This window comes from Balaenoptera physalus (genome assembly GCF_965194825.1).
Source record: "Balaenoptera physalus genome assembly, chromosome: 2".
Lineage (NCBI taxonomy): Eukaryota > Metazoa > Chordata > Mammalia > Artiodactyla > Balaenopteridae > Balaenoptera > Balaenoptera physalus.
The window spans coordinates 145,994,923-146,021,702 of record NC_138883.1 but is presented as its reverse complement, the minus strand read 5'-3'; the positions used below and the strand labels follow the sequence as shown (position 1 = coordinate 146,021,702).

Sequence of the window (26,780 nt, the reverse complement as noted above, 5' to 3'; positions counted from 1 at the left end):
TGGAGGAGATGACTCTGAGCCAAACCTTGAAAAACACAGGAGAGCTGGCCGGGAAGCAGGGGCTCTGGGGGTTAGAAAGCGCAGTGTGTGCCGAGGCGCGGAGGTGGGAGAAGGCACGAAGAGTCTGGAGGAACTTCAAGCCCAGGGAGACAGACGAGTCTGCGACCTCGGGCAGGGACTGAACATTTTTACTTATTGAGTCAGTCATGTCACGACAATAACAAATGAAGAAAAGAAAGCAGGGATTTCTTCAAATTTAAAAATGTTGCTTTCTGATGCAAGGCAGGAAGCGGCGTTCCTCAGATAACTGTGTGGGCAGAAGGAGTGCAGGAGGGGTACTGGCAGCCTCCCGGGCTGGCCAGTCTTGTTCCACCTCGGCTCGCCCCTTGTCCTGTGTGAACACGCTCTGGAGGGGGCCGGGCCCCCCCGGCTGGGGGAGCTCCCGCATCCTGTAAGAGCCAGAAAAGACGGGGCGCTTGACTGTCTCTACAGCCTTGGACTGAACACACGGTTCCTGCCAAAATCTTACTGAGTGGAAACATCCCCAGCGCCCTCTCCTCCCCCTGGGCGTGTCATTCATTAATACCTGGCCTTTTCTTGTGGCCTGGTGGAGGGGAAGCATGCTGTGCAAACCTGATCCTGGCCTTGAAAAAGCACTGCCCAGACACCAAACCTTCCCTCCTGGTTTGGTGTTTAACCCTTTCTCAACCTCCCACCCTTGTGACTGCACTGCCGCGGATGGGTAGGGATTTCCAGGTTGCCCAACTTGGCATGGTTTGTTCATTCAACGTTTATTCCAAGGGCCAGGATTGCCTGGATTTTGTTGTCAGATAACCTTGGGTTCAAAGGCTGGCTCCGTGCCTTGGGAAAGCCGTTTTACGGGCCCGTGCTTCCTCTTTCTCCCTTCCTCGTCCGGAAAATAGGGATAAGGAATGGCACCAACCCTACGATTAGAGCCGGGAGATAGATGCTGTGTTGTCAGTACTTAGTGCAGTGTCTGGCTCACAGCAAGTGCTGCACAAATGACAGTTGGTACTATTATTATTATTATTATTATTACTCTTTTTGTCCGCACCACACAGCATGAGGGATTTTAGTTCCCCAACCAGAGATCGAAACTGTGTCCCCTGCAGTGGAAGCTCAGAGTCTCACCAGTGGACTGCCAGGGAAGTCCCAGTTGTTACTATTATTCATCAGTCAAGGTTCTGTATCTCCAAGTGTTTTTCTTCATCCCACAGCTATGAATTAAACCACGTGACTCCACTTGTCCAATCCAAAGGGTTATTGGTGCTCTCAGAAATAAACTCTTTTCCCTTGCAGAGAACATTCTCACTCTGTCCCCATCAGTGATGTTGAGGAACTAGGAGAGAGGGTGTGAATATGTTTTTTAAGTTCCATCTAAATCTGAGCCTAATCACATAAATTAGATGAAGAAAATGTCTGCCAGAGCTCTCTGTAAATGCTAAAATACAAACGAGTGTAGAAGCTCATTACATGGCATTAGTCATTTATTTATTCATTCGGTTTGGGGTTGATTCATTCAGTAAGTGTTTACTGAGCCCTTCTGGAACATGCATGTCCAAGGGCTGGAGACCCTGCAGTGAACAAAGCTGGTGAATTCCTGTTTGGGGTGCTTGACTGTAGATGGGGCACAGAGGTACAGACTAGAGACCGAATAGACTACAAGACACCTTCAGATGGTGACGAGTTCTATGAAGAAAAGGAAACGTGATGGGGAGTAGCTGAGGCCTAGTGTAGACTGGGTGGAGAGGAAAGGCCACATTTAGGATATCAAGGCAGGAAGGAGACAGCCATAGGAAGATCTGGAAGTGGGAAATTCCTGGAAGAGGAAACAGCTTGGACAAAAGCCTTAGAGGGACATGGGCTTGGCTTGTTCAGGAAAGGGAAGACTAAGAGGGGCAAAATCATGTAAGTCTTTCCGGACACGGTAAAGAATTTGGACTTTATTTTGAAAAAGCAATGCAAAGCCTTGGGGAGGAGTAGTGGGCGGTGTCCAGGGCTTTTAAGGGCAGTGACACACTGCTCTGCATGCCACCATAATGGTAGATACATGATGTGATGCATTTGTCAAAGCCCATAGAATATGCAACCCAGAGAGCGAACCCTGATGTAACCTGTGGAATTTAATCACAATGTCTCAGTATTGATTTATCAATTGTAAGAATGTGCCACATTAATGCAGGATGTTAATAATAGGATAGACCGTGAGTGGAGCCTACAGGAACACTCTGTACTTTCTGGGCAATTTTTCTGTAAACTTAACACTGCTCTAAAAAAAATAAATCCTTTTTTTTTTTAAATAATAAAAAAAAATGTTTCAAAAAGCAGTGCAAAGTCCTAGGAGGGTTTTATGTAGGTGAGTGACCTGATCCATTTTATATTTTCAAAAAACCTACCTGGTTATTGTGTGGAAGTGGATTATGGAGGCCCAGTGAGAAAGGTGAGTGTGGTAACCGGGCAACAGGGAATGGTGGTCATGTTAGGACGGTGGCAGTGAAGATGGAGAGAAGAGGATGGACTTGGGATATCTTCTGGTAGGGCCAATGGGAATTGCTGATAAATCGGATGTGATGTGAGAAGAGAGAAGGAGGAGAGAGAAGGGGCGAATCGCGAGAGAATCAGAGAGGAGGAGGAATCCAGATCGGAGGGCTTATCCTGGCAGGCACTTTCCTGAAAGCTTTACAGTTATTACCACACTTAGTCTTACAGCAACCCTGTGAGGTAGGTCCTAGCGCAATAACCGTCCAATGGATGGGTAAGCCAGTCCACAGAGAGGCGCCCCTTCTTGCCCATAATTATGCACCTGGCCAGGGACAGACGTGAGACATGAATCCAGGAATTCTGGCTTCAGAGCCTGTGTTCCTAACTCCTTGATACGGGTTTGTTTTGTTTTGTTTGTTTTTTTCACTTGTGCAAATGAGTGGGTGATGATGGCAGCTACCAAAGTATGGAAGCCTGGGAGGAATAGATTTTATTGGGGGGAATCAAGAGTACTGTTTGATGGCATAAATTCTGAAATACCTGTTAAACTGTCAGAGGACATGTTAAGCAGATGGTAGGAAAAAAAAGAGTTTAGAACCCAGAGGAAAGTCCAAGGCTGGGATGGGAATTTGGGAGTTGTTGGCACATGGGCTGCTCATACACGCCCATGGGACTGGCTGCCGTGGCTTGTTAGAATCGTATAGTGTATTAGTGATGAAATATTACTTTGAAAGGATACAAGCCCAGAATGGACACAGTGTGAGACAGGAAGCCCAGAGGAAGAGCAACATGGCCTATAACAAAGTCAGCTAGACTTGTCATATAAAGCAGAACCTTTGGTTTGAATCTGCATGTGATGTAGGGTGGCGGGAAGAAAGGAAGGGCTCTGGCGGAGCAGTCAGGAGACCAGCAGTTCCTGACTGCCTGACTTTGGCCGTGGCCATGCAACTTCCCCGGGCCTCAGTGTCTGCGTCCATAAACGAGGGTGGATGACGAAACGGTAGAGTCCTGCCCTCAACCTTGTGTGATGTATGTTGAAAGTGCTAAATAGGTCGAGGATATATTATCATTACAATATGGTGTTCCATTTCTAGTTGGAACTGTTCAATTATATTCTGCATCATGACAGTACAGTTCTCCTGACCTAAAGTTCACAGCATAAGGAATACCTGAGGATTTTCAAAGAATGCTAGATGCCCCTGCTCAGAACTCTGAGCAGGCCGGTCAGTTTGTTGGATTCTTGTTCCCATTTTATGCAGGAGGAAAATGAGGCTCAGAAAGGTAAAGGGACCTGCCTCAGCTGGCAGAGCTGGCTTGTGCAGAAGCTGGGGTCTCAACCCTGCTCTGACTCCAATCCCTGCCCTCTTTACCTTGCTGCTAGTTGATCAGAATAGATGACCCCGTTGTGGTGTTTTAAAAAGAAAGCACTTTTCCTTTTGCCTTCTGACTATTCTGACTTGCTACAGCAAACATGTATTACTTTTGTACTTGAAGAAAAAGGGGGGGGAAGAAGTATCAGAAGAAAATATAGACATACTTAAAAAAAAATGAAAACATCACCGTATAAATAGAACTCTTGGTATAATCCCAGAATATTCTGGCTCTCCAGGGGGGACACGATGCAGGAAAGGTCTCCTGATCACATGGCACTAATCCAATCCTGATGGGACATGCAGAAGTGTCTTGGCACTTTATGCCATGATTTCCAACACGCTCTATGTATTCTAGTTTAGGTCATTGGTTATGAAACTTTAGCAAGCCTCAGAATCCCTTGTTAAAAAGATTTCTGGGCTCCATGAGCTGGAAGGACCAACACAGTGAGTGGCCTTTCCCCTGGAATGTCCACTTCCTCCCAGACCTCGCAGGCAGCTTGGCCTGTGGCTACGTCCAGGGGCTGTGAGGCTGCTCTCACACCAGCTGCTGTGCGCCCCAGGAAGGCAAGCCGCTTGCCCTAGTCGCTCCACCTCTAAAATGGGTATAAAAATAGCACCTAGTTCATGGAGTTGGTGAGAGGATAAAACCAAATAAAGCGCTCATCAGAGTGTCTAGTACACAAAAAGTTATCTGCATATGATAGCCCTTCTTTATATAATTGAGAATGGAGACGCGTGCGCGTGTGTGTGTGCACGCATATGTGCAGGTATGTGGGGAGATCACATGGAGGTGAAGTTTGATTGATTTTCATGCAAAGGCAAAACAGATAATGCTGCAAAGAGCACATGGCTATTTCTTTTTTATGTTTTTACTGTTTGATAATTTATGAAACATTTTTAGATACTTTATTACATTTTTGCAATATGTTGCTATGTTACTACATTTTTACAATATCTGTGTTGAAAACAACATTAATGAAGAAATCCATGGATAATCGAAATTATTTTGATAGAAACTTGAACCATTTCCCTAAAGAAGTAGATATAAGAATAATTATCAGGGAGTGATGTTTTAATTCATTTAAAGCACACATTGAGCTGTGACAGATGCATGAAGGTGCCAAGGTGAGGGAGACATTTGCCCAAACCCTCAATCTCCTTGGTGTCTTGTATTCCAAAAAAACAAAGCAAAAGCATGTGGTTACTTCTAACAGCCAGAATTTGCAGAGCTGTTCACAGGGGCTCCCTCTCCTGTTGTCTCCTTCCCTCTAACACCCTGCGGTGGGAGTTTTTAATTTTTTTTATTTTTTGCTTTTTTGGCTGCGTTGGGTCTTCGTTGCTGCGCGCGGGCTTTCTCTAGTTGTGGTGAGTCGGGACTACTCTTCGTTGCGGTGCACGGTCTTCTCATTGCGGTGTTTTCTCTTGTTGCGGAGCATGGGCTGTAGGTGCTCGGGCTTTGGTAGCTGCGGCATGCGGGCTCTAGAGCGCAGGCTCAATAGTTGTGTCTCATGGGCTTAGTTGCTCCGTAGTGTGTGGGATCTTCCCGGAACAGGGATCGAACCTGTGTCCCCTGCATTGGCAGGAGGATCCTTAACCACTTTGCCACCAGGAAGGTCCCGCGGTGGGAGTTTTTAATTCCATTTGGCAGATGAGTAAACCAAAGCTGAGACGTGACAAGATCCCATAGGAAGACCTTGGCCGAGCTTGGCATGTAGCTCGGGTGGGCCCCATTTCTCACCCAGGTGGGGCTCTCCCAGCTGCATCTTTCCCCCTTTCTTCAGGCACGAAATGAGCTCACCTATGGAGACTGTCAGGGCACAGAGGGAAGACTCCTTTTTCTGGAAGAGGTCCTGGAGGGCACTGATATGATACAGTCTCCACCACGAGGGAAACCACCCTGTGTCCGTAAAGGTCTGGGCAGGAATGAATTCACCTTCTGAGAGTGAGCAAGCATGTATCATCTGAAAATGGAGAGGCAGGGGACTTCCCTGGCGGTCCAGTGGTTAAGACTTTGCCTTCCAATGCAGGGGGTGTGGGTTCGATCCCTAGTCAGGGAACTGGGATCCCACATGCCTCAGGGACAAAAAAACAAAACATAAAACAGAAGCAATATTGTAACAAATTCAATAAAGACTTTAAAAAAAATGGAGAGTAATATTCCATTGTATATGTGGCACATATATACACTGGAATATTACTCAGCCATAAAAAGAAACAAAATTGAGTTATTTGTAGTGAGGTGGATGGACCTAGAGTCTGTCATACAGAGTGAAGTAAGACAGAAAGAGAAAAACAAATACCGTATGCTAACACATATATATGGAATCCAAAAAAAAAAAAAAAGGTCATGAAGAACCTAGGGGCAAGATGAGAATAAAGATGCAGACCTACTAGAGAATGGACCTGAGGACACAGGGAGGGGGAAGGGTAAGCTGGGACAAAGTGAGAGAGTGGCATGGACATATATACACTACCAAACGTAAAATAGATAGCTAGTGGGAAGCAGCCGCATAGCACAGGGAGATCAGCTGGGTGCTTTGTGACCACCTAGAGGGGTAGGATAGGGAGGGTGGGAGGGAGACGCAAGAGGGAAGAGATGTGGGGACATATGTATAGGTATAACTGATTCACTTTGTTATAAAGCAGAAACTAACACACCATTGTAAAACAATTATACTCTAATAAAGATGTTAAAAAAAAAATGGAGAGGCAGGAACTGGATTCAGGTATAGGTGACAAGGTATAGAAGGGAGGCTGTGGGATCTGGGAAGGGCAAGGCTGGCCTCCTCACACCTGGGCTGCCAGATCGCCCCTCAGCCTTTCTGCCAGTGAAACAGCCTGGGCAGTTGATCCCCAGGCCCCAGCCTTGACTACACTGCGGCTGTGAGCAGAGCAGGCAACACTGACCGAGGCCCAGGCTTCCTGCACTTTAGAAGTTACTCCACTGCACCCCAGACCCAGCCCTGGCATGTGGAACTGCCCCCCACACCCACTGACAAAGGCAGCTTTATCCCCAAAGTGCCTCCCTTGTGACCGTGGGCCTTGTTCCCACAGAGTGGCTGGATCTCCAAAGCCTTGCATGGAATTCCCGGGGCTTCCTACGAGTTGCACCTACACCCTCATTAAAGCCCCCAGTCAGCCCTGAAACATTTGGTGGTGAGCAGAGGAAAGCATTCCATTTGTTAGAAGAGAGGGCCACACAGAAGTCCCAGCCCAGCACGTACAAACAGCTCACAGAGACCGTGCTTAGGAGAGATGTGTGGGATGGTCATTAAGGGGCAGATGGGTTAAATGTCACCCTTAGATCAGGCTCTCCAAGGGGACATGCGGGGGAAAAGCACTCTGGTCATGCAATGAGAATCCGGATAGGACACACAGAGTGCCTTGTCCCTTTGTGCTGTGGTTCTCCACATGCTCTACGTAAGTGAAGTCCTCGGTTCTCAAACTTGAGCAGGCACCAGATGATTCTGGAGGGCTTGCAAAAGCAGAGTGCCAGGCCCCACCCCCAGAGTTTCTGATTCCGCAGGACTAGGTGCAGCCTGAGAATTTGCATTTCTAGCAGAAGTTTCTATGGGCTCAAACTTGTTACATAACTTATTTTTTCCAGTGTTTTCCTGGAGGCGTCCCTTTTGATGCCCACAACTGGCTTGGGGACCAGACTGGCTCCTGAGAGCCAGTTTCTTATTTTAAGGACAGCCTGGCATAGAGAGGCAGCGTGATGCCATGAAAAGAGCCTGGGCTTTGGAGTTGGGTGGATCTTGATTAGACTCCCGACGTGATACCTTGCTAGCTAGGTGACCTCTGGGAAGGCGCTGGATTTTGCTGAACCAGTAGTGAGCTATGACCCAGGGTCACCAGGTCTGGCACATAGTAGGTGCTCAGTGAATCTCCGTGCAGTGACCTTTTCACCTGTAAAATGAGTATGGTAATATTTACAAGATCGACGGCGAGATAGTGTGAGCTGACGTCATGCCAGGCCCTTTGGAGGCGCTGAGTAGCGTTTGTTACCTTCCTGCCCTCCCAGCCACTTTCAGGTTATCCAAGGACGGCAGGGGTCAGCTGGGGCCCCAACGAGGAGCCTCGCTGGGCTCTGGGACTCTGGGCGGCGCTGGCCTCCTGGGTGCCTTCTGCCAGCCCAGCAGATGGTGGACTTTGTTCTGAGCCGAGCTTCCCAGCGCTGGCAGCCCGGCCTTTTTGCACCAAGCGTCTTCACACAGAGAAGTCAGATGGCTCAGGTCAGGAGTCTCCAAGTGAGCCGGTGCCAGGTTGGACACATTTGCCCTGAGTCACCTGTCCAGAGCAGGTTGTGAGCGCGTTGTCCGACTCACAGCATCCCAGCCATCAGCGCCTGAGATCTGATTTGAGACCAGCCTCTGAGTGAGAAAGGAGCATCCATTTCTCATTCTTTGCCGGCTCTGACCCAGGCCCGGGCCCTGGCTTTCCCGGGATAAATGGTTCCGTGGTCCCGGCTGGGCAGTTGGAGAGCAAAGCCAAGGAGGGGGCAGCCCCAGGGGCTGTGAGCAGAGAGGTAGGTGGGCCCGGGTGAGAGAAGGTCCCTCAGGCAGCGGTTCTGACCAGGTGGCAGTTAACGGACGCAGGAGGCTGGCTTCTCTGACCTGCATGGGGACGGGGCTCGGTTGCCGGAACTTGGGTTCCTGTTTGGAGGCTGGGTTGGGCTGGGCAAGAGGGGAAGCGGTCACTGGGGTGGGAATCGGGTGCCACCTTTGGTTGCAGAAGGAGGGGGGGAAGGAAGCCGTTCGGGAGGTTGGCGTGGGGAGAGGGCTGTTACTTGTCCTCGCTTTGTAGCCCCGGGAGCTTCTGGTTCTAGGATTTCCGCCTGAACAGCCAAGGCCTCATCCTTGGGACTGGGGATATGGGAGGCGGCGGAAGGAAGGATGGAGAGGAGGGGGCGGAGGCGCCAGAGGAGGCCTCCCCCGCTGCTCGCCAGGCTTCCCCTCTCCCAGGCAGACATAGCGCGTGGGCAGCTCTGCCACTGGCCTTGGGAAGACTGTCAGTCACTCCACTTGCTTTAGGTGAGGGTCCACTTGCTTTAGGTGAGGGTCCACGTGCTTTAGATGAGGGTCCATGTGCTTTAGATGAGGGTCCACGTGCTTTAGGTGAGGGTCCACGTGCTTTAGGTGAGGGTCCAGTTGCTTTAGGTGAGGGTCCACGTGCTTTAGGTGAGGGTCCACGTGCTTTAGACTAATTCCGCGTGGTTTCAGTTGCACGGCTGGCGCTCTTTTGGCTGATAAACCGCTTGCTTTCTGTTGTCGGAGGACCCAGCAGATTCCTTGCTCCGTGAGGACACAGGGCAGCAACCACTTCCTTCTCTTTTTTAAAATTTGAATTAATTAATTAGGCCACGCAGCTCGGCATGCGGGATCTTCCCTGACCAGGGATGGAACCCGCTCCCCCTGCAGTGGAAGTGCGGAGTCTTAACCGCTGGACCACCAGGGAAGTCCCATCCACTTCCTTCTCTTGCCAAGTGAAATCCTCCCGTCTGTGGCAGGACCCGTCAAAGGAGCCGAGCGCCAAGCCTCCCTTACTTCCCCAAGCAGCCCGGGGTGCTGCCCTGTGGCTTCTTTCCCTTTCTCCAGGCTGCTGGGAAGGACAGCATAGCTCCATTCCTTTCCTCTCCTCTGTTCTCTTTTTCATCCTGCAGTTAAGTGGCGGTCAACATTTATGACCACAGTTGAGGGTACCTCCTATATTCCATGCATGATGAGGGCATGAGCTATCAGGGTGCACCAGCCCCCTCCCCTCATTTATTCACCTCCACTGATGCTTATTAATCATACTTAATACCCAATCATTTCCTGTGCACTCTTCCTGCCCCAGGCTCTGTGCTAAAATCTTTTCCTGCATCATCTCATTTAAGCCTTACAGCAACCCTGAGTGAGGTAGTGTATCCCCGCAAACTGCGAGACGAGGTGACTCGCCCAGGGTCACTCAGCTAGAAAGTGGCACCGAACCCCAGCCTGTCTGACTCCAAAATCTACAATCTTAACTGCTCTGCTACATGCCTCAACAGATATTTCTATTTCCTAAACACAAAGATGGTCATATATCCACAGGGTAAAAACCAAAATCTGAGTTGGATTATAATTACCTACAGCAGATGTTTTCTAGTTCTTTTTATCCATGGAAACCTTTTTAGAATTGAAATCTTTCATAAAAATTCATGTGTAAACAGTTTGGAGCAGAATTATTCAGACTGAAGGCAGGCTAGGAGTTTGAGACCTGTCCTCTTGCCAAACTCCCCACTCCCCTTTCTGGGCCCCAGCTGTGGTACCCCCGGGGTTTGGAGGTGAAGTGGGGAGGGTGCACTTTGAAATGAAAGCCACTCACTAGCAGGATAGTGTCTTCATTCCTTAAGCACGACTGCTCAGCTACCTGAATTGGTGATTTGACCCTTTCCCCCCTGCTCACACCCAGACTCCAGTGTTGCCAAGAGATCTGCTCTGATCTGAATACAGGGGGGTCTTTTAGAGCTCTGTGCCTTTGCTTGTTGTTCTGTCTGCTGGAAATGCTCACTCTTCTGTCTTTCCTTCCCACGTGGAAAACCCTCATTCAGCTTTCAAGCCTTAGCTCAGGGGCCGATTCCTTGGTGACACCATCCATAAAATCACTTCAGATGGTGGCACTTGATTCAGACCATTATTATGAAACTTCCCACACTAGGAATATTATCCATGTACACATCTGTCGTTTCTCACTGGCCGTAAAGGACCATGTCTTCATCCTTTACATCATCCTTGCCTGGCACACGACGAATCTCAGAATATAGTTGTTGCAAAAATGAATGAACAATATCAACATAACAACAACGCTAACTCTGACAATAGCACCTTATATTTGCATTGTCCATTTGGGCTGGCAGCCCATTTTAATATATAAGATGTTTTTGATACTAAGACACAAATCAGTGTGAATAGCAACATACTGTTACATGCAGGGAGAAAAATACCCCCCAAGGCAAAATAAACAAACTAAGAGCTTGGACTTTGGCTAGGAAGGCAGCCTGAAATTAGGAATTTACTTCAAGTTCTTCTCCTGGATCCCAGTTTATATAACGACAAATCTATGTTGGTCCTGTAAGCTAGGCAAGTTATGGCAGAAGGATTAAGTGGGTCTGCATGAAAGAATGCAGAGCAGGGTGCTGAGGAAGGCTTGTGGAGGAGCAGGATGCCTGGGTGGAAAGGCAGAGCCCATTGAGAGCTGCTATGCTTGCACCCTTGGAGATGCTGGAAGAGAGTGTGTGCCTTGCGTGGGAGCAGCTCATAAGTCTGGCAGTGCCTCTGTGCAGTGCCCCAGATGCAGGGGACCACCCAGGGTGGGGATCTCCACTGGTCTTGCTTCTGGCTGAGACTTGGCATGCACATCTGGGCCAGAAATGTTTCTCAGGCAGACAGCTCCAGCAGCTAGGACAGGGCTGCCCTACCTGGTCGACGGGAGGTGCCCCCCACCACCTCCCGCAAACGTGCTCTCCAAATGATCCAGAAGCCCTCCTCACTCCTGGGATGGCTGGCACTAGGGCTTCCTCCCTGCTGCTCACAGCAGCTCTCATCTGGCAAGGGAAAGCTCCAGTCAACCTGAGCCCTTCCTCAGTCTTCCATCTGCATATGAAAGATTTGAGCAGAAAATTTCAGGGTCAATCCCACCTCTCAGATCTGGAGAAGCATAGGTCTCTGAGTAAGGACGAGCAAATGCACCCAAATCAACGTACACGTGAAAAGATTCAGAGGCTCAGAAGGGACCTAAATGAGGAACCAAAGCAAATACCCTCAAATGAAAGTACTGTGGGAAATCAGAGAAAACTTTAGAGTAGTGGTTTTCAAACATGACCCATTAGTGGACTGAAAATCAGTTTTGTGGGTTGAGACCAGCTTTTTTTTTTAAACAGAAAAAGAATAGAGTTTATCAAAATGCATCAGGTTCTTAGCGAAATCATTTTAAAATAATTTTTATTGAAGATTAGTTGATTTATAATGTTGTGTTAATTTCTGCTGTACAGCAGTGTGACTCAGTTATTATTCTTTTTCATATTCTTTTCCATTATGGTTTATCACAGGATGTAGTTCCCTGTACTATATAGTAGGACCTTGTTGTTTACCCATCCTATATATAATAGTTTACATCTGCTAATCCCAAACTCCCAATCCATCCCTCCCCCACTCCCTCCTCCTTGGCAACCACAAGTCTGTTCTCTATGTCTGTGAGTCTGTTTCTGTTTCATAGATATGTTCGTTTGTATTGTATTTTAGATTCCACATATAAGTGATATTATATTTGTCTTTTTCCTTCTGACCTACTTTGCTTAGTATGATAATCTTCAGTCCATCCATGTCACTGCAAATGGCACTATTTCATTCTTTCTTATGGCTGAGTAATATACCATTGTATATAGGTACCACACCTTCTTTATCCATTCGTCTGTCAATGGACATTTAGGTTGTTTCCATGTCTTGGCTATAGTAAATAGTGCTGCTATGAATATTGGGGTGCATGTATCTTTTCGAATTATACTTTTGTCTGGGTATATGCCCAGGAGCGGGATTGCTGGGTCATATGCCAACTCTATTTTTAGGTTTTTGAGGAACCTCCATGCTGTTCTCCATAATGGCTGCACCAATTTAAGAAAAATCATTTTTATATTATCTTTGTCATGTTTTCACCTTATTATACCATAGTAAGTGTGTTGTTTCATAAACCTTTTGTTTTGACTATTTGTATTTATTTATATATTTATAACTATTTATATACATAGACATCTTATGTGTTTATGTGGTACATACTATGATGTAAAATGTAAATTCTTACTGTAAGTCAAGATTTACAAAGTTTCAAGAACAGTACCGTAGAAAGAACATTGGGTGGGATTTGGAACGGCAGAGATGTGTTAGGAGAGCATTTTCAGCCCCAAGTATTCCTGATCTTCTCCTTCAACAAGATGGTCTTGTCATCCAAGGCAGGGATTCCAGACCTAAGTCAGCTATGAGGTGATCTTTCCCTTTTCCTATCCTCACCTGTCCTTAAATCGATTAGAGGGGTTTAAGCAAGGGAAAGAGTTGGAAAAAGTGGGAGGCACTCTGGGCTCATGTGCCTTCCCTCTTCTCCTTGCTTCTTCTCATCCTCCAAGGGTGTTCAGAGTCAATTCCATCCACACTGCAGTCGTCCGAGCACCTGGGGCAGCTGCTGACAGAGGGAGGAGACCCATAGCCTTGACTAAGCAATGTCTGGGCACACACTTCCCCTGCACTGAGCTCTTTGTCAAAAGCAAACAGTAAAAGTGTGTGTGTGTGTGTGTTGTGTGTTGAGAGAAATAGAAAATAATATTGAAAGAGATGATATATAATCTCTTACCAAAACCCAAACCCCAAACAATCGTACACACACACACACACACACACACACACACTCACACACACAGACAGACACACACACACACACAATGGCAGCAGTTGGACCACAAAGTCCAACAGTTCTTTTAGGCCAAAGACTCTATGATGATTTGTAGCTGTTATTTTGTTTTTCTTTGAATCTCCTTTCAGTTCGAGTTAAAGATCATTGGGTATCAGTTTAATGCCCCTGCAATTCCTTCCCCAGGAAGGGATCTTTGTTGTTTATCCAGGGGTATGTCTTGAGCATCTTTCTCAATCCAGGTCTTTTAGCAAGTAGGTCATATTTTCAGTTTGTTTGTTTTAAATTTGCTTTTTTTTGTTTTGATCTTTTTTCTTTTCTAGATTGTAATTAAGTAATGTATACAAATTTATCACCAATTTATGATATTGCCACTTTGCACACAGAAGGGCACCTGGGACAGCCCTAGGTCTGGATAAGGGTGTGGTTTTAATTCAAAGAAGTGTTATCTAAAAATGAGATCTGAAGAGTGATGAAAATTTAGTGTCACCTAGGGTTATAGAGAGCAGGTGAGGCATTGGGAAGTGCCTGTGCCTTGGCCGGCGGGTTAGAGAAAGCCAGGGCTGCTCAGGAGGCGAAAGAGCTTAGTTGTGCAGTGGACGGAGTTCAGGAGAGGAGCAGAGCTGAAGAGGGTGGGCGAGGAGGACCCTGCTGACGGAAGAGAAGACATTTGGGCCATAAAAGGAGGCTATAAGTTAAATCTCAATCATTGGCGGTTCTCAACAGGATTTGAAGTAAATGATAAAAATAATTTTGAAAGAGATAATATATAATGTCCCACAAACAACCGTTTGCTCTGAACTGAGAGGTTGGAATCAGGAGGAAGTGAGAGAATTCTCAGCACCTGTAGGGAGAGGCATCAGATACAGTGTCTTTCTTGGAATGGATGAAGAGGAAACATCTACGCTCAAACATCACTTTCAAAAATTCTTTATGGAGCCATCCATAATATAAAAATAGAACGTGAAACCTCTAATTCATTAAGGACAAGAAGGAGTGAATGGCTTGCCTGGAAAGCAAGAAAAGGAGGCAGTAAGAAGCTACATAAAGAGAGCAAAACAAAGCATATCAGAAGGAAGATGTCTCAATTAAGATATGATATAAGGTTGTATATCAAATGTGTTTAAGATATACAAAATATAGTATAAGATATAAGGTTATATATTAAAATAAGAAGTCTCCCAGATTCAGCTTAAAAAAGGGAAATTAAAAAACCCAAAGAAACAAACTCTCCCTCCCACTCCTATTATATCCCACTTGTAAGAGACACGTTTAAAACTAAATCATGTGAAGTTAAAAATAAAGTGATGGGCAAAAACCATGCAAATGCAGATTAAAAGAAAGTGGGGTAGCAATGTTAATTCTGTCAGGCAAAATAAAAACTAAGGCAACTGTTAAATAGATCAAGAAGTACTTTTTATAAAATGATAAAAACACACAAGGGAGATAGGAAAATCAGAGAACTTTATGCACCTAAGAAAGGCATTGAAATATGTAAAATAAAAAATTTTTGAAATATATTACAAATATGGTACCAGATTTCAATGCACACAACTCTAAGCTTTTTCAGATTAATTAGACAAAAATATAAATAGTTGATGACTTATAAGATTGAAGATATACACATATTTTAATATCACATTTGAGTATATACATATTTGAAACTCCAAACAGAGGAGAATCATTCTTTTCAAATGTGCACTGAACATTTAAAACATTTAGTTACATCACATACTGGCTTACAAAATAAACCTCAATAAATTCCAACAAATAAAAAGTGTCCAGGGCACATCCTGTGGCCTTGATGCAATTAAATTGGAATTTTCTAGTAAAAAAATTACAAGAACAACAAGGCTAAATCTTGGAAATTTAACCACAAGAAATTAACAATAGCAACAGCAGTCTTCTAAAAAACTGAGTTTAAATTGGAAATCAAAGCTGCAATTAGAGACCATTTCTAAAATAACAACAATTAGAGCATCATGTTTCAAAATTCATGGGTTGTGGCCAAAGGGATATTCAGAGGAAAATTTCTAGCTTTTTATAATAATGGTGATTATGACAATGGTGGCTATCATAACTAGCGAACAAACTGTGCTAAGAGATTTACATCCAGTATTTCAATTTATTATCTATCACAAAGTTGCTGTGAGGCAGCTCCTACAATCATCCCCATTTTGCAGATAACAAAACTTGAGTCACAGAAAAGTGAAGTAGATTTTCAAGGTCGGACCCTTATTGGACTGGGATTTAAACTAAGACCTAGTTGGGCTCTATGCCAGACCAGGTAATCACTGCATGGTATGCTGTTATTTCTAAAATAGAAAGAATGGATTTGGGGGAACTAAATATTAAACTCTAGAAGATGGAGAAAAGAATAAAACAAATATCAGAAAAACAGGAAGGAAAAACGAATAAAACTTAAGCCGAAATAAATACGTTGGAAAGCAAACTGAAAAGAGTAGATGTTTTTACTAATTCTAAGAATGAGTCCTTTGAGAGGACCAATAGAATAGCTCTCTTCAATCAGGTAAATCAAAGCAGAGAGGACGGAGGACCGGAGGACCAACTGAAATGTACAACACTGGCCATGAGAGACAGAGCATATGTATATAATAGTTCCAGAGAAAAAAATTTAAATTGTGAATATGTAATGGACAGCTCTATACTAATAAATTTGAAAATCTTGATGAAAGGGTCATTTTATGAACAAGGTAAGTGATCAAAATTGACAAAGGAAACGATTTTTGAAAAATTGAATAGACCAATAACCAAGGAAACAATGGAAAGTTTCAAAAGTGATGCCAGGACCAAAAGATTTTATGGAAAACGATTTCAAACTTTTACTGGATATATTTTAAATTAGTAAACTATTTCAGACCCGGGCCCTCGGCAGTGAAAATGCAGAGTCCTAACCACTGGACCTCCAGGGAATTCCCCCAATTCCTTTTATAATAACCTAAGACAGCCCAAAGTGGGATGATAGACCATTTCTTTTTGTGAGCGTAGATACAAAGATCCTAAACAAAATGTTAGCAAACTAAATTCAGTTCTCTATGTAAAGAATTGCACACTGAGATCCAATAGGATCAAAATATTGGGGGCTCAGTCTTAAGAATGCCAGTAATATGTTTCTTCACACTGAGAACTCAAAAGAACGATACACAACATGGCCAAGGAGCTGAAAAAGCATTTAATAAGCAACACCGTTCTTGGAGAAAATACTTCCCAAATTAAAACTAGTAGAATATTTCCTTAATATAATAAAAAATAATTTTATCTCAATATAGCCATCAATATGCTACTTAACTAGAGAATTTCCATTAATATCTAGAAAAAGACATGGAACTCCTCTATTGTAGCCATTATTTACTAAAATTCTGAAAACTTTAGTCAGTAGACTTAGAAAATAAAATGAAATAAGTGGTATAAATATTTTAAAATGAAGCGAGCTTATTAATATTCAGAGATCACATGATTGGAAATGCAAGAGAAACTTGAATAGTTTCTAGATAAGAGAGATCTGTAAGGTTGCTGGTTATGAAATAAATGTGCGAAAGCCATAACTTACATATAAGCAATAACCAATTAGAAAAAATACTTTACAAATGGTCCATTCAAAATAAAAACAAAAGTGCTGACGAATAAATGTTATTAGAGATATTTAAAGCGTATATGAAGAAGAATATAAAAGTGGATTGAAGGTCTGAAAAGAAAAGCTGAACAAATATAAAAACAAAACAAGAGTTAAAAAAATGGTCCTGGATGGGAAGACTTTCTCCCCAAATTCATCTGTAAATATGAGGCAGTGTCAAGAAAAATTTCAACTAGATATTTTCAAATCTGAGAAAATTATTATAAAGTTAATCAGAACTACTAGTTAACAAAAATTAGCCATAAATTTCAATTTTATTCTTCTGAACAGAAACCTTTATTTTTCTGGTTATAATTGTGATACATGATTGTTGTCCAAAGAAATCAGGAATAGGAAATTATTAAGTAGAAAGGAAAAGCTCCTTGTAAATTCCATCTCCCAACATCTTACTTCACCTTCTAGAAAAAATTATTAACAGTTGGGTTTTTATTCATACAAGTACACTTTTATAACCCAAACTAGTCGATACGTCTACTTTATGGTGTTTCTTACAGTATACTGTGGACCTCTTTCCATAGCCATATATTTTATTCTTGATATCGGTCACATAATGTTCCACTGTGTGAATGTTCCATAATATATTTAATAAAATCTCTCATTGATGTACATTTAGATTGTTCCTACTATTTTACCTTTTTCTTTTTCTTTTTTAGTCCATCTATGTGTCAGGCACTCAGTTGAGTCCTTTTCAGAACTATCTGCTTTCGTTCCCACAGTGGGTAGCGTTGTCACTGCCAATTTATGAGTGATCAGCAAGTCATAAGAGAGTTCAACACTTGGCTTGAAGTTGCACAGGTAAGGGGCAGACCTGGCATACAAACTAAGGTCACCTCCAGAGTCTAAGCCCTTGGCCAGGACATTTGTGTACCTGCTTGTCACTCCTCCCAATTACAAGCATCCTTGGGGTAGCTCTGGGCAGCTGACTGCTTATTTCATGGCAACAACATTATTTTTTACCTTTTTTTGCAAACATTTTATTTATAGGTAGATAACATATGGTGGTTTTTTTCATTGAAGTATAGTTGATTTCCAATGCTGTGCCAATCTCTGCTGTACAGCAAAGTGACTCAGTTATACCCATACAGACATTCTTGTTTTTATATTTTCCATTATGGTTTATCACAGGATATTGAATATAGTTCCCTGTGCTATACATTAGGACCTTGTTGTTTATTCATTCTAAATGTAATAGTTTACATCTACCAACCCCAAACTCCCAGTACATCCCTTTCCTCCCCACCCCCGCGCTTGACAACCACAAGTCTGTTCTCTATGCCTGTGAGTCTGTTTCTGTTTTGTAGATAGGTTAATTTGTGCCATATTTTAGATTCCACATATAAGTGATATCATATGATATTTGTCTTTCTCTTTCTGACTTACTTCACTTAGTATGATCATCTCTAGTTGCATCCATGTTGCTGCAAATGGCATTATTTCATTCTTTTTTATGGCTGAGTAGTATTCCATTGTATATATGTACCACATCTTCTTTATCCATTCATCTGTTGATGGACATTTAGGTTGTTTCCATGTTTTGGCTATTGTGAACAGTGCTGCTATGAACATAGTGGTGTATGTATCTTTTTGAATTATAGTTTTGTCCTGGTATATTCCCAGGAGTGGGATTGCTGGATCATATGGTAATTCTATTTTTAGTTTTCTAACGTACCTCCGTAGTGTTTTCCATAGTGGCTGCACCAACTTACATTCCCACCAACAGTGTAGGAGGGTTCCCTTTTCTCTACACCCTCTTCAGCATTTGTTATTTGTAGACTTTTTAATGATGGCCATTCTCACCAGTGTGAGGTGGTACCTCATTGTAGTTTTGATTTGCATTTCTCTAATAATTAGTGATGCTGAGCATCTTTTCATGTGCCTGTTGGCCATCCGTAGGCAACAACATTTACTGAGTGTCTCCTATATGTGAAGCCCTCTTCCGATCACTGGGATTTAATGAAGAATCCGCCTTAGCCAGTCCCTCCAGAACAGTGGTGGGTGGATGTGCCCTTCTTGAATTTGTCTAGGTTCTTTTTGAGGTTAATTATATTTTCGGCCTTTTGCGTCTTGGAGGGAATGCATGCTGAGGGGGAATAGTCCTGTCCATCTTCATCCTTTGGCTCAGAGGCCTGGGTTTTTGAGGGGCATCCTGGTGATCTGACTTGTGCCTGCACGTTGATGGATTTGATCACCTTCCAGGATGCTGAACGTGCAGAGGCCCCTGTGAGGGCCTCCTCTTAGGATCTTCCACACGCCTTCAGGATTTTCCCGAGGAGCAGATTCCAGAATGTCTTTCCAATGGGTCTGACTTGTCATCTACTCTCAGGTGCAACCCACTACGACTCCTTATCACTCTGATGTCAGTCGGTTACCTGGAATCCTTCCTTCTGTGGTACTAGAGGGGATGTTTTCCCTGGTGTTTAGTCACAGTTCTGCAGAGAAGCAGACCAATAGGAGGTAGATAGATACATGGATGGATAGATAGATAACAGATAGATATAAGGAAGGAGATTCATTATGAGGGATTGGCTCATGTGCATATGCAGGCTGAGAAGTCCAAAGATCTGCTGTCTGCAAGTTGGGGGCTCAGGAAAGTGGGTGGTGTAGTCCAGTCCAAACCCAAAGGCCTGAGAACAACGGGAGCCAGTGGTGTAAGTCCTGGTCCGAGTCCAAAGGCCCAAGAACTTGGACCACCGATATCCAAGAGCAGGAGAAGATGGCTGTCCCAGTTCCAGCAGAGAGAGTGGCTTTGCTCTTCCTGCACCTTCTTCTTCTAGTCAGACCCTCAAAGGATTGGATGATGCCCACTCACTTCGGTGTGGGCAGATCTTCTTCACTCAGTCTACCGGTTCAAATGCTAATCTCTCCTGGAAAACCCTGACAGACACAGCCAGAAATACTGAAAACCCTTAGCCCAGTGGAGTTGACACATAAAATTAACCATCACACCTGGGATCATTTCACCTTATATTGGTGTGGGAAAGGTCAACTGAAGGCAAAGGAACTTTTCTTTTTTCTTAATTTATTTTATTTATTTATTTTTGGCTGCATTGGGTCTTCGTTGCTGTGAGCGGGCTTTCTCTAGTTGCGGCAAGCGGGGGCTACTCTTCATTGCTGCACGCGGGCTTCTCATTGCAGTAGCTTCTCTTGTTGCGTGTAGAGTACAGGCTCTAGGCACGCAGGCTTCAGTAGTTGTGACACACAGGCTCAGTAGTTGTGGCTAGCGGGCTCTAGAGTGCAGGCTCAGTAGTTGTGGTGCACGGGCCTAGTTGCTCCGCGGCATGTGGGATCTTCCTGGACCAGGGCTCGAACCCGTGTCCCCTGTATTGGCAGGCGGATTCTCAACCACTGCACCACCAGGGAAGCCCCGGCAAAGGAACTTTTGAGATGTTCATCCACCATTCCTTCCTTCCTTCCTTCCTTCCTTCCTTCCTTCCTTCCTTCCTTCCTTCCTTCCTTCCTTCACTGGACATGCAAATGCCCCTACTCTGTGCTAAGCCCTGTCAAAGGTCTGCAGGCATAAAAAGAGTGAGATATGGTCAGAACAGAGGAAGAAAGACCAAGGGTATAAAACTAACTTCAACACCACCTGCTCACTTTACCAGTTGGGAAAGAGGCTATGAGGTGCTGTGCCATTTGTCTTGTCCTGTGACCAATGTATACAGACATACACACCACCAGTCCCAGCCGCATGTCCCAGGGAATCCTATTAAAGATACTCTTTTAGAAAGAAAAGGAGCCATAAATTTCCTCCCTTCATTTCTTATCTCTGAGTCACTCTTTAGCTGAAGACAAAAAATACCCCCTGGGCAAGACTGACCAAACTTTAAAAATTGCCTTTGATATAGAACACTGTTGGAGAATTCAGAAATTTGAAACACATTTTGTCAACTAGTTCCCCTTTCTCCATATGGTTATTTACCGTCTCAGAGTTCTCCGGCGAAGTGAGTGTATTCTAACCAGATGGAGGTACCTTTCCTCCAGTGGGTTAGCTTTGCCCAACAGATAACAGGCACAGAACAGTTTTGCTCAACGAGTGCTTTCCGAGTGAACAAATGAAAAGGAAGGAAGGAAAGAAGCAAAGAAAGAAGGAGAGAAGGAAGGACTTAACTGATCCTGCCCCTCCCCCGCCTCCAGTCTGGAAGTTTTTCAAGCCCCTTGAAAGGAAGAACCGTCCATTTCTGTGCACTTCAGCTTTATGCTTCTGGCTCTGCATTTTCTGTACAGATGACAGCTAAGCCAAGGTGGGTGTAAACATACATTGGGAAGTGTGATGGTGAGTTGGTTCGTATCCCTTCTGGCCACACGATTTCCTCACACGTGTGATGGGGAGACCCCTTCTGGCCCGAGCATCTGTGGAAGATCTAACTAAAGAGAATGCTATCATGGTTTTGATGGGGAAAGGCCCCTCCCAAGGAGCCGGTTCCTGGGGTGAAGTGGATCCTTTGGATTTTTCTTCTGGGAAGGGGAAGCAGCTGGTCCTTTTAGCTTAGCCATGTTGCAAACCTCAGCTGTGTGCCCCTGGGAAGCCTCTGGAAGAGACCCACAAGACAGTCTCATGGAGGACCCACGGGGGGCAGAGCACATCTGACAAGAGTTTGGCAAATGCTCCTGAGGCCCAGGGTAAAATCAGAGAAAGCTCATTAGTTCCGACCTTTTGGAGATGGCTGGAATCAGGGAATGGCACAGGCTTGCCCCCCAGCTCTGCTGACATTTGGTTCCATTAGGGGGCAAGGGCTGGTTCCAATGTCCTGAGAGCAATTACCAAAGCTAAGCTGAACACGGTGCTGTGTTTTCAATTATTGTCTCTCTCTCTCTCTCTCCTCTCTCTTTCTCTCTCTCTATGCCAGGCCTAGAGGAAACACAGTCTCCCACAGAAGTCCAATCCTGGCTTGTCCTCTACAATCCTTTTGCAATCGTTCCCTTTCTTTTTTACATTTTCCATAATAACAAGGCTCATTTTGAAAACCCTCTTTGCTCCGGACCGAAGGGTTAACCCCTCGTCCCCTGTGCATTGCCCATCCCGCGGCTTCTGTCATCCCACACGACAGCCAAGGCCGCAGAAGTTGCGGTTCTCTCTGGAAAAGCTTATTTTAAAAAACTGACAGTCCTCATCAGACACTCCTGCAATGGTCCCCTGGGATTAGCCCTGTCTCCACCAAGGAATATTATCCCTCTGCTCTCCTAAATCCTACATGCAGCCAACTTTTCCACCACTGAGTGCAGCGCACAGTCTTGTACCTGGTCCCAAAGGACCCCAAATGTTTGTGCCCTGGAAAATGCCCAGTGAGTGAGCTCGCCTTTGCTGGGACAGCTATTGTGGGTTAGGAGAGGACATGGGGGAGAAAGGGAATTGGTTTTGCAGTCTAAGAATCCATGCAGACGGTAGCAATGCTTGGTGAAAAAAGAAGGCAACAGGCCTTTATACCAGAGCCAGGAACTGAAGGGGAGAAGAATGTGGGCCTTGACTGGGGGTGACTGGCTTCTCTCCTAGGCTTGGGATGGGATAAAAGACAGTTTGAAAAAGCCCCTTGGCCCTTGAATGTCACTGTTTTCCGTAACTTATGCCAGTGGCATCAGAGAGAAGAACAACTGTGCCAGCAGGATTTTTTTTAAGCAAAAAAGAAGTTTTATTCGTTTGTCTAAGCGAATAGATAGTGTGGCTTCAGGCATGGCTGAATCTAGGTGTTCATATTGCATTACCTAGGCTCGTCCTTCTCACTCTTTCTCTCTGTCCTCCTTCCTTTCTCTCTTTTTCTTCCCCTGTGTGTTCTGTACCTTCTGTGTTGGCTTTGCTCTCGGGCAGCCCCGTCCATGTGGTGGCATCGGCAACTCTGGATTTATATCCCCTCCGTATAGCACCAGCAAAAGTCCAGAAGGATTTTAAACTTTGATTGTCTTTCAATATTTCAAATACCTAATGGACCAGTGCTGGCTGTGACCAACACACACACACACACACACACACGCACACACACACTTCCTTCTCCATGAGTCCCAGGTGAACTATGGGGAATCCTCATGAGGTGAACAAAATGCAAAGAAGTTTGGATATATTAATCCCTGCAGAGGTGCTCGTGTTGAGAGCTACAAGTTCTGGGATGTTGAATTGGCAGAATGCAAAGGAACGCCGGTGCTGGGGAATGGTGGCAGGAGGAGAACATTTACAATTTGGATTTGAAAGATGACATCCGGAGGTAAAGGCTAGTGATGAGAAGAAGGAAAAAAATTTTTAAAAAGAACTACTCTAAAGGCTTGAATTCTCTGTATTATTCAGCCAATAGATCTGAGCATTGATATTCAGGTTAACGAATCCTCTAGAAATGAAGCAGGTTTCGAGCAAGCAGACCATGCCCTCTGGACTTGGGTTCATGACTTTGGTAAAATGCAGAACTGATTAAAAAAAAAAAAAGAGTTTCAGTGGTTTTCGGGGAAGGAAGCAGACTCTGTGAGCTGTGGCTCAAAGAGGAGGTGAGCCTGAGAACAGAAGGTACAGAGTGTAAAACGTTTGTTCCGGAAGATAGGAAGGACAGAAGAATGGTCCATTGTCAGCACTGTGTCTGTTGATAACAGCATTGGGCTGTACACTTAACAATCTGTTAAGATGGTAGATCTCATGTTAAGTGTTCTTATCATAATAAAAAGGAAAAAAAAAGATATGAAGGGGATAAAAGAGAGGCAGGTAACAGGAGGATAGGGATTCAACACATAGTTTTTAAAAGACAGACAATTTGAGTATGTTTACACGCTGATGATAAAACCCAGAACAGAGGGAGAGAATGAGGTGAAAGAAAGATGCTAATCAATGGCGGTGTGGAGCCGTAGTAAAGATGCAGGCTCCAGAGTCAGACTGCCTGTTTGAATTCCTGCTTTCACTGCGTTCTAGCTGTGTGATCTTGGGGAAGTGGCCTAACCTCTCTGTGCCTCAGTTATCTTTTTTTGTAAAATGAGGATATTGATGGAACCTACAGTAGATTTTGTGAGAACTAAATGGTAAAGCAATTAGAACAGTACATCATAAGCACTAGATAAATGTTAGCAATTATCATTTCTATTGTTGTTAAGTCTGAAGAAACTGAGTGGGATCCCGAGAACAGACGGGTGGGTTGACCTCAATAGGAGGGCAAACGTTTCACTACGAAGGGTATGGACAGGTATGTATGGATGGCAAATGGATTTGTATATTCGATGGTGGAAATTTGGGAGGGATTTCTATCTGAAAACTTCTGTTTCTATGAAGCAGAAGGTGACATTACCTGTTTATGATGAGGAGAGAGGTAAATCTAGTTTTGAAGACAGTGAAGTCTTGAAATAGTCATTATTGAGAATGGATGATCAAGCTAACCATGGAAACACAGTACAGTTGTTGGCCAGAATGTTTCATGGCACCAATCTTCTCAGGAGTGGGAGTGTCCCCTGCAGGGCTCAGAAACCTGCAAGCAGCCATGGAACTTACTGGGGGATTGGATTCATCTGTGCTTGGGGTTTTGCTATTACAGTAAGTCCCCTACAAACAAATGAGTTCCATTCCGAGAACGCAGTCGTAAGTCCAATTTGTTCTTTAAGTCCAACAAAGTTAGCCTAGGTACCCAACTAACACAATCGCCTATATAGTACTGTACTGGAATAGGTTTATCATACTTTTCCCACAAATAATACATAAAAAACAAACAAAAACAAAAGATAAAGAAAACAGTTTTAATCTTACAGTACAGTACCTTGAAAAGTACAGTAGTACCAGCTACATCACCACTGCTTTTACGCTTGCTTCCGGACATCCTGGGCTTGAGATAAAAATACTGTACTCTATACAGTACTGTACAGTAAAGTACACAAAAGCACAACCACTTGTAGAGGATGCACGCACGTGACAGTGTACACCAGACACGTGAACTCACTTATGTGATTGGACAGGCGAACACATGTTTGCGTCTTTGAAAGTTCGCAACTTGAAGGTTTGTATGTAGGGGACTTAGTGTGTTCGAGATGGAAGGACACAAAGTACAGGACTTTGGGATATTGGCCAGAGGGTTCTTGATGAAATGGACCAACACTGAGTTAATTTATACTAAAGCATCAAGAAGAGTGCCTGATGTATAGAGTAGGCTCTCAAACAGTTATCTATTCATTCATTTTAATTCATTGCTATTGGCTGCTATAGATGATTGGTGGATAAATTGATAAAATTCAAAGGCTAATACAGAAAACAATAAAATGGTGCAACTGGGTATTGAAAAACATTGTCTTCTTTTAAAAAGAAGTTCTCTTTGGGGGGATTATATAATGTGAAAGGGCTCCTACTTGATGAAATGCTGGAAGCCCTCTGCTTTTTCTTATTCAATACTAGCTGTGCACAAACAGCAGTACCCATGGTCCAAGAGCATCCCACAATTTGTTATTCTGGCAACAGGCTTGTTTTGTGGCTTGGGCCTGAGTCAGAACTTCTTTGGATGCAGCATCAGGACCCCTTTCACCACCTGCCTCACGGAGACTGAATCCGTGGCAGGCCCCTCAAGGTGAAGTTGAGCTGGGCTGGGCTGAAGTGATGCCGTTGACCTGATGGGTGAAACCAGTCTTTGATCCATCAGCCTGTGAGAGTTTGATCCCATGGCAATAGGTGACAGAGCCAGAGACCCTCAGCCTGGCTGTGATACCGGCCACGTGTGACCTTGGTCCCAGGGAAGGGCACACAGGTTTGCCAGGCACCTGTTGTGTGCTAAGCCTTTTGGCACGAACTGTCCCTGATTCACCTTGTTTTACACTCAAAACAACCCTGGCGGGTCAGCGTTTGGTGAGACTCCCAACCTTCCTGGTTTGTAGGCTCTTCATCTGAGAACTGAGCACATAGACATCAGTGGTCTTCAGCCTGGGCTCTGTGAATTCTCAGGTTTCTGTGGAGAAGATACAGATGCTACCAGGGGTAGCAAAAAGGGACTGACAGGGGCAGCTTAGTCTTCCTCTTTGCCCTGACCTGCTCTAGAGTCTGGAGTTCCCTGTACACTTCTGTCTGAAGAATGGCTTTTACATTTAAAAATCTCACAGAACACAGGTCTCTGTGATCTCTAAAATTCTTCCTGGGATCTGATCACCGCCTCTCCTGCAAATGCTCTTTGTGGCTTTGCATTTGAGCCTCCTTCTCTGTGCCTTGGTGTCCCTGCATGCAGAAAGAAGGTTTGGATAAGAGAAGCTCTGGCCTCCGTGATCCTGGGAGTGCAGGGCGTGGTAAACACTTGGGCTCACTGAACCCCGTGTGGCCGGCACCCTGGAAGGACCAGTGATACTGAAGGATGATCTCTCCATCTGTCCTGTCTCACGGGCACTGCACCCGGCACTCGCGGCTCAGTTCCAGGACTCAGGTCTCTCTCCACTTGTCCACATCAAGTCACATTGCCTCTTCCTATTTTCTCTTTCCTCCAGGGACCCATGAAGTGGTGGCGAAACCCAGTCTGGTCGCCACCCGTCCACCGAGGGCCAGAGATCAGGAAAGGAAGAAGGGCAGCTTTACTTCCTCCCTCAGGATGGAGCCTCACAGCCATTCTGGAAAGAGCAGAAAATCCACAAAATTCCGGTCCATCTCCCGGTCCCTGATCCTGTGTAATGCCAAGACCAGTGACGATGGCTCAAGCCCTGATGAGAGATATCCTGATCCTTTTGAGATTTCCCTGGGCCAGGGCAAGGAGGGACTTTTCCTCTCATCTGTGCAGCTGGCAGACACGTCAGAGGCCGGGTCCGGCAGCGTTCCTGATCTCACGCTGTCCTCCGAGGCCGCTCAACTGCAGGCAGCTGGGAGTGATGGAGGCCAGAACTGTAGGAGGGTGTTCTTCATGAAGGTA

The 26,780-nt window shown here is 44.8% G+C and overlaps 1 protein-coding gene across 5 annotated transcripts in view; it reads left to right on the top strand.

The window, feature by feature from the left end:
- The window catches only part of IL16 (interleukin 16), a 117,177-nt gene that overhangs the window by 19,517 nt on the left and 70,880 nt on the right, over positions 1-26,780 (top strand). For 3 of the 5 annotated variants that reach the window (XM_082448545.1, XM_082448549.1, XM_082448546.1), the window contains one exon: positions 26,365-26,777. In XM_082448545.1, the coding sequence (XP_082304671.1) occupies positions 26,365-26,777 (413 nt within the window). Of the gene's footprint in view, positions 1-8,298; positions 8,404-13,300; positions 21,192-26,364; positions 26,778-26,780 lie in introns of those variants that run through there. The other 2 variants (XM_082448550.1, XM_082448547.1) reach the window with 2 other exon arrangements.